Consider the following 11,622-nt stretch of genomic DNA (forward strand, 5'->3'; position numbering starts at 1 on the left):
TGAGAAAGGAAGACCAAAAAGTCTTATCTGAAAGGGGATTTGGAGACCATCTAATCCAATGGAGAACTGGAGTTTAGTCTGTCAGTTCAGGGAAGATTTCATAGCAGAGGTAGCACCTGTTCTTACTTGAAGGAAGAAAAGGTGAGGGGGGGAAATATGTGAAATTTAAAGCAATGTATCATTCATTCTTCTCCAGGAACTAATCCTGACTTTTTGGTATTCCTTTCCCATGCCACCATGCCACAGAAACCTCCTCACTCTAGGCAGGAGTGTCAAAGATGGCATGCAAAGCACTCTCTGTAGTCACACGACCACCTTTCCCCAGTTTGTTACTAGAAAGGAGGAGGGACGAGGGCAGAGCTGCGCCCTTCCCACTTTCCACCACACCTGACAAAATTTTTTTTCACCTCACCTGGCCCTTTTTTCTTCACACTTCCTTCCTTATAGACAAAACATCCATTTTCAACTATCACCTATATGCCAATGCCTCCCAAATAGATAGTTCCAATATACTTCCCCCCCTAAGTTTTGCTATTATTTTTCTAACAGACTCTTATACATTTCTATTTGGTTATTTCAATGCTATCTCAAACACAATATTTCTAAAACCTATCATGTCATTTCCCCCAAAAAACCAATTTCTTCTTCTGACCTTCTGTTTTGTCAATACAAACATCATTGCCTTAGATGCAGAAATGTGAAAGCTTGAAGTCATTAGTGATATCTTCTATTTAATTTTCCTTATCCAGTAAATTTTCATGGCGATGATTTTTACACCAAAACATTTCTCATATTCAACCTGTCCTCTTCATCTCCACAGTCATGATCATAGTCTAAGCCTCATGTTATCTCATGGTGCTGTGGTTGCAACTAACCTCTGGCTGGTCATTCCACATTCTCCCTATGCCTTCTATATTGCATATTGCTGAGCTAAACATTGATTTTAATTACAAACTAGGGCCAGGTCCTGGCCCTACATGTCCTAGCTGTAAGGCCTTGAACAAATCACAGAGCTCTCTCAGCCTCAGTTTCCTTATCACTAAACAAGGGCAATCCTATTTCCTATGATGCAGACATACTGAGAAGCTGCATTTAGAGTCAGGATTTAAAGTCAGGAAGATTAAAATCCCTGAAACCAATTTATCAACCTCCATCTCTAATTCTCTTTTTTTCCATGTAGTCTTCTCTGACTACTCCTGGCACCCTCACTGAATGCTTATTTATCTAAACTCCAGAAACATTTTATATTTTGTGCCATAGCTATAATGGAACCCCCCTCCCCTAGTTCTCCCAACTGAAATCCAACCCATTCTTCAAGGCTCAAACCAAATGATTTTTTCCCTTTTCATTTTCCCCAATCAATGGCTGTCACTCTCACATTTGATAGCATAGAACTTTGTTTCTACTTCTGTTCTATAATTATCATCTTTTTATTTATCTAATAGATCTTTGAGGAGTGTTGTTACTGTTGTTGTTTAGTCATTTCAATCATGTCCAACTTTTCCCAACCCCATTTTGAATTTTCTTAGCAAAGATCCTGGAGTGGTTTGCCATTTTCCTTCTCTATCCAACTCATATTATTGATGAAGAAACTGAGGCAAACAGAGTTAAGTGACTTGTCCAGGGTCACACAAGTAGTATCTGAGGCTATATTTAAATTCAGATTTTCCTGAAGTGTTCTATCCACTTAGCCACATAGGCTGATGTTAGATGTGCTTATTTATCTTCAACTCTCCCACAGCATCAAGCAAAGTTCAATGCATGTGTTACAAATTATTTAAAATATATACCATGATACATTATATATAATGTCTTTTCAATGTCAACATCACCTCAAACTCAATGTTTTAAAAGCATAGCATATCATTTTCCCATAAAAACCATTCTCCCTTCCAACTATCTCATTTCTTTAATGGCACCACCATTGTTTCATACCCCAAAGCATGAAATCTTGGAGTCATTAATGACTTCTCCATTGAAGTGATTTCCTATATCCAATCAATTTCCATGTCTTATTGATATTTCCTCCAAAAAGTCTCTCATTTTTGACCCTTATTTTCCATCTTCACTGTCACAATAGTAACTAGGCATCCAATCATCTCATGGTCCAACCATACAACTGCCCTCCAGCTGACCTACTTCATTCCATAGGGACAATAATACATTAACAACTTGATTTTGGAATAAATGATACCTTGTCTTGCTCACTAATTGTTTCATGTGTGTTTGTCTTGCCTCTCAAACTACCTTGGAAACTCTCTGATTCTTTCATTCAGTAAGCATTCATTCAGCTCCTTCTATGTTCCCAGCACTCTGCTAAGTGCCAGAGAGCATGAGCTATGTCTTTTGATGTCTTATGTATTCTTTCAGTACCTAATACTTGCCAAGTGTATAGTAGTTTATCAATAAATACTTTCTGACTGACTGAAATCCTTCAGGCTTAAAGGATCACATATTGTCTTGTGTGCTATGGTGCAGATTGAACTTTGAAACTGTGGGAGCATGCATTTGACTCTGTTGAGCAATAGCCAGTTTGGAAAGCCTGTGGCAGGGAATCTTGCCAGCAGGAACAGCAAGGTGCCACAGGGCTGGTTGCCATCAGATTTCTAACCTTTCTATTTGAGGTGTAATAATTCATTAGTTGAGGAAATGCTTTCTCAAGTATCTACAAGCCAGAGCAGACAAGTGGCAGCTACAAATTGCTTCCTGTCCATCACAGAACATAGATATTTCACACTATCCTTCACACTCATCATAATTCTTTTTGGGAAAACAGGCTATTTGAACAGTTCCCTTACTGCAGCTCCTGATAATTTATTTTCTTTATAGAAGTTCAGAGAAAGATTCCTCAATCTTTGTATCACACTAACTGATTACATGGGTATGAGTTTTGTGTTTTGATATTCAATTTTAGAGTGGAAATGCAGATTGACTTAAATCACCCAATCATTGATTCACAAATCCTAGCTTTAAAAAATCCTGCTATCAAAAAAGAATTAAGAAGTATTTTCTTAAAAGTTCAGTGCTATTCAGTCTAAGTTCATTGAATTAAATGCTTTTGGGGATTAAAATAGTGATGTTACATGGTCATCTGGGTAGAAGTTATTTTGTAGTTGTTATTATTTTAATTTCATGACAACAAATCTCCTGGGTCAAATATTGCTAAAAATCCTTTCATCGTCTTTGGATCCTAGTATCATAGATTTATGGGTGGAAAGAACGTTAACAGTCACCTAGTCTAGGTCAGCTAGATGCCTCAGAAAATAGAGAAGTCCTAGAAATTGTAGTTCCTGGGTTCAAATCTGACCTCAGACACTTCCTAGTTTTGTGATTCCTGTTCCCCAGCTCTTACCACCGTTCTGTCTTGGAACCAATACTTAGTATCACTTCTCAGACAGAAGGTAACGGTTTTAAAAAAATCATCTAGATTAACTCCCTCATTTTATGAATGAGTAAAATGATGATTTGCCCATTTTATGCAAGAAATAGATTTTCAAAATCTTAAGTCATATCTTTTCTGCCTGGCCTGAAGTCACATGATTCTCCAATGTCATTGCTAATTATTGCTTTCCTAATATAACCAAGTGATTGTTTTTGCAAGATTTTGTATTTGTCCTCTTGGAGAACTGCTTAATTTAGACTAGTAGTGAATCAACCCACCAGTTGATACTATTGTCCTCCAAATTAGAAGAACTTACCCAACAGCTGTGACACTCAGAAGCAAACTTGGCCCAAAGAATATTTTCTGGCAACTATGTGAAACTTGACCCCTTTCTCCCAAGGGACCAAGTGATAATGGACAATGTGTCTCTAGTTTTGAATGTTGTACTTCAGTTCTTTCTAAAACTGATCAGTAAATATTCATTTGTAAAAATAAAAGTAAATATTTTTTTAAAAAACTTTTTTTCTTTTAAAAGATTCTGTACAAGGGTAACTAGGTAGCATAGTAGGTAAGTTGCCAGACCTAGAGTTGGGAGGACCTGAGTTCAAATTTGATCTCAAACACTTCTTAGACGTGGGCAAGTCACTTAACCCCAATTTCCCAGCCCTTGCTACTCTTCTGGCTGAGAATTGATATTAAGTCAGAAGAAGGTAGGGCTCTATAAATAAATAAATAAACAAACAAACAAATAAATAAATAAATAAGTGAATAAATAAGTAAATAGATAAGTAAATAGATAAATAGGTAAATGAGTGAATAAATAAATAAATGAATGAATGAATGAGCAAATAAATAAATAAATAAATAGTATGTATATAGTATCTCTCCAACTAGATTGTAGGCTCCTCTAGATATAATTCTGTTTCTTCACTTTCTTTTAGATTCCTATACCACATTGTTATATTTATGGTAGGCATTTAATAAACTTATAAAAGTCAGAGGATATTAGAGCTAAAAGAAACCTTAGAGATCATCCAGTCCAGTCTTTTAGGAGGGGCTAAGTCTCTTAACTCTGTACAACCATCAGGGATTTTACATACTCATCTTCACTCTGACATTTTCTACCTGTCACCTCCCCCAACTTTTTAACTTTTTTTTTCTGTAACAACTAGAATCAAATCATCACCACCATAAGCTTTGGAATGTATTAATGAACTGCTCTATCATTTGACTCACCATCTTTGGGACTTTCAAGATTAAAACTCCCTCTCTGTGGCCACTATTCCCTTTTCTGTGTTGTTTATGCTATTAGAATATAAGCCCCTTGGGGATAAAGACTGTCTCTTTTTTTGTATTCATACCATCAGTTTAGCATTGTGCTTGACTGTGTAGTAAGACCTTAATAAATACATTTTGTTCATTTCATTCATCCATTTTTCAGATGAGTAAAATGAATCCTAGTGGTTTACCCAGAATATTACCAGGGTAGCCAGAAGTATGTAAGAGATGTGACCCCAACTTTCCTGACTTTTAGTCCAGAAATTTTTCACTATGCCATCCTGCTTTCCTGATGAAATAATACAGTATGTATGAATGAAAGAATGAATAAATGAATGAGTGAATGAATGAGTAATATGCCATGCTTTGGAAACTCGAAAGAAAAAAATGTTAATTAATGAAATCAACAGAGAGGCAGGCATTTACAAAAATGCAAAAGATATCTGAACAGGGTTTTTTTGGTCAAACTAATTTTTAAAAGATTCTTAAAGTTTCTGGAATAAAATAAAAAAAATTATTTTTTTTAAATTCTTAAAAATATGATTTTTATACTCACCGGAACAGAAACCTGAGGATTATCTATGAGCTTTCCTAGCACAGCAAAACCATCCACATCAATCTTTCCCCTTGGCTTTATGGGTAAGGATTCAATTCTTTTGCAGTCAATAAAGAGGGTGACACTCCTCCTTTCCACACCAATCATAACTTTATGCCATTGGGAATCAAACAAAATAGGGGTATTTGAGAAAGCTGCAGTTTGGAGGCTGCCATCCAGGCCTTTATAGGAAAATGCAATGGATTGCATTTGGCCATTAATCTTCATGCCAACTTGCTCTTTCCCCAAGGAATCCTGGATCTGCCAGATGCTCCAGTTCTTTTTCAAAGTGCTTCCAGTCATCCGAAAAGTTGTTAAAAAGGAGTATTCTTCAGGTAGTCCATTGGGATATAAATGTCTGTGTGAAACCAAAAGAGTAAACATGAATCTTATTTTGAGTTCCATATTTTCTTTTTAGGTTTTCATTAGTACCCCAGATTCAAAGCTTACAGAAAGGCTGTAATTTGAGACTTTTATCCTTCACTATTTGGTGTTTCATAGGCTTCAATAAAGGTCTTCTCAGAAACTCGAGTAAACTTCTATTTTAATACTCAGTTTTGGAGAACATGTCAAAGCCACCACTCTCCTAGCCAAGGACAGCTAGGTGTTCTTAACTCTCAAGAATCCCAACAATGTCACCATTTATCCCAGCCAAAGAGCTACTATTTTTCAGCCTCTGTAACAAGGACCAGGTTTATACTCTTAGGAAGTTCTCAGGAATTTTTGTCCCAGATAGTAAGAGATAACTAAGGATTCAAATAATCTGCATTAGTCTTGAAAGCTGGCCCATAAGGAAAACTACTGATGTTTTAATCAGATGAATACATGTTAAATTATTTCAAGGTGCTAGTAATTTCAAAGTAAATGTACATTATTTTCAGATTTACTTGCCGATATTCCTCATAGAATTGAGTTCTTGACTTCCTTATATATTTATTTTTGCAGCAGAAAAATTAATAAAATATTTATTCCTTGCAAATTCTACTCCTCACTTTGGATTTTGTTTCTGATCTGCAAAAGTACATTCAATCAGCTTCCAGTTGTCTCTTAAGATTGTGATTTGTCTTTGTCAGGGCAGATAAAGGGTTAAGTCACTACTGTTTGAGCCAGAGAAGGGATCTAAGTAGTAAATGGCTTATTCATGAAAGTAGTAAGCTTGAGAGGTAAGCATGAATCAGCATTCACCCTTTAAACTTCCCTCAGTTGCCTCTCACTTTCACTCTGTCCTCCCTGTTACTCATATGCTTACCTATTCCAGCTTCCCCTGTGCTGAAGATGCACCACCCCCATACCACCCACTTAATCCTAAAGGAAAACACACATCGATCTGGGGCTATCCATCTTCCTGGTGATTCTTCTACTAAACCAAAGCTTCTTAAATCCTCAAACTTGAACTTAAAAAGAAAGGAACTTCCAAATTTCTTACTAATCTGTCAGCAACATCAAGCCAAAAATGAAATGGGCTGCTTATGGTGGCAGTCAATTATCCCTCATTGGAAATGTTCAAACAAAAACTAGATGACAGTCCATAAATACAAGGGAGTAGTAATTCTTGTTCTGATTTGACTTGGACTTGATAATCACTGAAGTCCCCTTCCAGGCTCAGGTTTTCTGCAGTTCTTTGAAACGGTAAATTACTCTCTCTTTCTCTAAGCATCAAAGAAAGACTTGGGAATAAGAAATCTTAAGCAAACTAGATTGCAATTAACTCTTTCTGATCACTGTATAATTGAGGGCTAAGTTACTGCCCTGTAGCAAATGGCCATGTAAATCTCAAAGATCAATGATCATCACTAAATTCTGAGTGTGGTCTAAGGTCTCCTCCCCTCATAGCAATGGACCTCGATTTCATCTATGAAATGAAGGAGCTTTCAGGAATGTGCCATTTTGAACTCGAGAACCAACCGTTACATCTTCAGTGTGAGCATTTACACCCTGGCAAATGGCAAATACTATAAATTAAATCTCGATTTCTTGTTTTGTTGATTGCCTGTACTTAAGAAAGTGATGAAGATGAAGAAAATGTTAATAATACAAATCAAATTTCAAAGTGTGTCCTGAGTATATCTTGATTTGTTTGTTTCCTGAAAAGCTGGTTATTAAATATTTACCACCAGCCCACTTTTGCCTTTATTATATGATCCTTAAGTTTCCTTCCCACTCTAACTCCTATGAGGCTAATTAGCCCAAAAGTGTTAGAAAACTGAAATATAGAGAAAAAAAGATTTTCAAAATGTCTCCAAAATGACCACATTGGTCAGGTGGAAAATATTACTTTTCAGGAACACATCCATTATATAAAAAACAAAGTATACCTATGCATTTACGACCCACTGTTATTACCTCCCCTTTGTACATGTTCTCCCCTCGCCCTACCAAAGGTTTAATCATGAGGATTCTGCTAGTGTGGGACCACAATCAACTGCTTATATCACCTTTGCTAATTTTCCAATTTCACTATTATCAGGATCCGGATAGAAGATCTAATTAACTTGTTTGGCTAATCGAATGTGTTGTGAGGACTCTGAATCTAATGAAGTCAGCTAAAGAATAGCCTCAACAGAGTCACTGAACAATTTCTGGCTATTGAATCACTGAGAAAGGGAAAAAATCAACATGATCAAGCATCTTTCCAAATAATTTAACATAGCAAATGACAAAAATAAAGAAAAGGAAGGAAAAGATTAAAAACAAACCTAATTTGAGAAAAGATAATTAAATCTAAGCTTCACTATGCACATTTCATTATTTTTATCTATTGGAGGGAATCCTAGTCTATTGTTCCATTTTGTCATGAGGAGCTCCTATCCATTCTGCCACTCATTTTTCCTTAATACTATGATGTTGCTCATCTTGGTGCAAACTAGACTTCAATCCAAAAAGCATTTGTTAAATATCCATGATATACTAGCCAATGTGTTAAAAAGTAATTAGTAATTTTTATATGTAATATGGCATGCTGAACATAGATTAAGAATTGGGAAGGACCTCAAGAATTTGAACACAGGTACTCAAACTCACTATGCTTTCCATTGTGCCACACTTATACATAGGACCATATATTTAGAGCTGAAGGATATTTCAAGATCATCTAGTTCAACTCCTTCATTTTATAGAAAAAGAAGATTTAAGTGGCTGTTACCATCACAATGGCAGTAGGCATCAGAGGCAGGATATGAGCATCTTTTGACTTTAGAGTCAATACTCTTAACTCTTTATAATATTTATATTGTTGAAAGACTATATTAAATCATACAGATCATGTAAAGAGATAAGCATCACCAAATGATGACTGAGTTAATTTAATAGCATTCAATCTCACTGGCTTATGGGAACTTTTTAGATTGCCTTTTTGCAAAGATGCTGTCCAGATAAATAAGTAAATTTGGCAGCATTCAGAGTTAAAAGCATTTCATTCCATAATGATTTATTTTTATTATATTACCATCTGCACTAAATTACTTAGCATGAGAACCAGTGAAGTTTAAGCAAAAATAAAAATAAGTACTTGGTCCTTGACACATCTGTTGATGATCTTAGCTAGCAAAGAAGTTGAGTTCATATGAAAGAAATATAATTTAATTGTTGTGGAAAGTGAGAGAAATGAAATGCTTTCCTAGAAATGAATTATAGATAGAAAATGATGATAAATCACTTAAAAACACTCTTTCTTAGTATATAGTTAAAAACTGAGAAAAGAGGAAAAGGAAACATTACAGTTACACTGTATCCTTGAGTCATAATTTCTGTCCTACAATAGGACTCCTACTATCTCTTTCCTCTAACAGTGGACTTGAAGTCAAAAGATCTCTGTTTACATGCTGATTCTGCCTCTTCTTGTCTGTATGAATGTGAGGAGTCACTTAATTTCCTTGGTCTTGAGTCTCCTTATTGGTAAAATGTACATAATATTGGCACTACTGTACTAACCAGTTGTTGTGAAGAAAGCATTTTTGGAAACTGAATGGAGGCACAATATCATGGACTTTGCCATGCCCTATTTTATCCAGGTCATGAAGGAATAAAAGGTGCATAAACTGGATGATTCAGAATCCCTGAGAAAAGAAGAGGAGCAGGCTACAGAAACACAACCTATTGTTTATGGTCAGCAGGACCCAGCATGGCAGTTCTTCCCCAAGCACCTTTTGGCTATGGCTATACTGTGCCCCACTATGGGCAGCCACAACCTGGCCTTGAGCACAGCAGAAGGCAGAAAATGGATCCTAGAGCTGGTTGTCTTCTCACTAAAACTACACTGTCCCTACCCACCTCTCAGTTCATAACAGGGAAAAAAAGCAACAGAGCTATAGAAATATCAGCTATCATAACACTAGTAAGGTTCTTCATGCCTAATATCCTGCAACACAGGATCTCTTTTTGGAGGAGACCACACATCCTCTGTGTGACCAGAGTTGTCCCTTCCCAGACTTATAGAAGTCACCTTGACGTTGGAAGCAAAATTGAATAGAATACTCAAGTGCTACTGTGGATATGGAATAAGATTAGGAAAACAATGTTGTATGTAGGAAGATTTCTGAGGAAATTTTTTTTGCTTTTTTCTGATTCTAGAGATTCAGAAAAAATGATTGAATATTTCTTACTTATTACTTTTTTTTCTTTTTCAACAGTTGTCTCCTCTTAATCTGCTATTCATATCTTGCTCTCATACTCAATCCACCCTTTCCCCTGAATTTTTTAAACAAACTCTGACAATAGAGGGAGAATATCTAGTAGTTGGGCTTGGGAGAAGAAAATCTGGCACATAATGGCAGCCCATAAAAATTGTTTAGTGATGAGTCTGGCATGTGCAATAATATATGATTGACAGAGACTGGTGACTAGGGCCATTGGCAGGGCAAGCTGGTCCAGTTTCAAACTCATAGTTAATTTTTAATATGATTCTTTAATCACCTCACTAAAAAATCAGTCATCACTACCAACTGGTGATAATTTTAGCACATATTGTTTCATTGGGAAGACAAAAGCTAGAAAAATGTTCTTTTGGCCTCAAAAAATCACTTCCATATTTGAGAATAAAGATGAAACAAATTTTTAAAATCAATATAATTGTCATCAGAACTTATGTTTCCATTTTTCCACATATAAAAATTATTCTTCTAAAAATTGATAAATTGAAAAATATAAGGCTAATAAGCAAGTGAGTACTAAAATTTTTTTAATTTCCAAAATTATTACTATGAACACTTAGTGAGATTCCATAATGTTCTTCAGTCAGCCACAAAGTTTCTTTCATATCTAACAAAATCCTTTGCACATTAAGCTACCACATGAATTGAATTATAAATTGTAATTAAAACATAACCAACATCCTCCTCGTTTTAAAACTGAAATAATGATGCATCAAATGTTAGATAATTTTAGAACAAGTCCAAATCACTAACAATTGGAAACTCATTTATAAAAATTATGCTATCAACAACTTACACACACTGTTATAAATAAAGCAAGAGAAAATGGCCTGTTTCCAGGTAAGGAGGCCCTTATTCTAATGGAGAATTATTTTTCATTACTGCTTCTATTATTATTGTTGTCCTAGTTACTTTTGTTTGATCATAGTTACAGGAACATGCAGAGGACAATGAAAGTGCTATGTTTCAGCACTAGACTGTTTGAACAGCACCTCTGTAACCCCCTTCTAGCCACTCAGTGGCGTCTAGTTGAATAAAAGCTTAACCTCCAGCTTTCTGCACAGTGGGTCCTTTCAGGCAAAACCAGACAAATTATAGAACAGAGCTCAAGGGAATAAGCAGGCTTCCTGTTCTGATTCTAAAACAGTCTCACTAAATTTTTCCCCCGAAAAGGAAAGTAATGATAAACATTCAGAAAACAAAGAAGAGCTATACACATCCACATTCAAATCCAAAAGATCCACATATATTAGCAACCATAGATTTATGGATGGAAAATCACCAAATGAATATGTGGGTTTTAAATAGAAATAAGCACATTTATTGCCTAAAGAAGGAAATAAATTAAATACAGGTAGATCTCCTGCTGCATTCAATTACAGTACTAGAATATAGAATATTATAGCTAGAAGTTACTTTTGAAGTTGTCCAGGCTAGCTAAGAGTATGTGGTCTGGCATACACAAAAAGCAAAACACCACAAATAAAATAGATATGTGTTACCTGGTTGGGATCCTGAAGTCTACATTATTTCCCAATTTATAAGCCACCTGTAAAGCTGTTGAGCCTGTAACTCTCTGGATAGCTGCTCTAGCTGCTGCTTTATCTACCTGGAACTGTGAAATTAAGTCAAATCCTATAGAAAAGAAAGAAAAAAAGGAAGGAAGGAAGGAAGGAAGGAAGGAAGGAAGGAAGGAAGGAAGGAAGGAAGGAAGGAAG

At 35.7% G+C, this 11,622-nt stretch overlaps 1 protein-coding gene across 1 annotated transcript in view; it reads right to left on the minus strand.

Moving 5' to 3' along the window:
* COL9A1 (collagen type IX alpha 1 chain) overlaps positions 1 to 11,622 on the minus strand; it is a 121,040-nt gene that overhangs the window by 106,633 nt on the left and 2,785 nt on the right. Inside the window, exons 4-5 of the mRNA XM_044673743.1 lie at positions 11,407 to 11,539; positions 5,217 to 5,613 (exon numbers count right to left, since the gene is read on the minus strand). Of these exons, the coding sequence (XP_044529678.1) occupies positions 5,217 to 5,613; positions 11,407 to 11,539 (530 nt within the window). The remainder of the gene's footprint in view (positions 1 to 5,216; positions 5,614 to 11,406; positions 11,540 to 11,622) is intronic.

This window comes from Gracilinanus agilis, chromosome 4 (assembly GCF_016433145.1).
Source record: "Gracilinanus agilis isolate LMUSP501 chromosome 4, AgileGrace, whole genome shotgun sequence".
NCBI lineage: Eukaryota > Metazoa > Chordata > Mammalia > Didelphimorphia > Didelphidae > Gracilinanus > Gracilinanus agilis.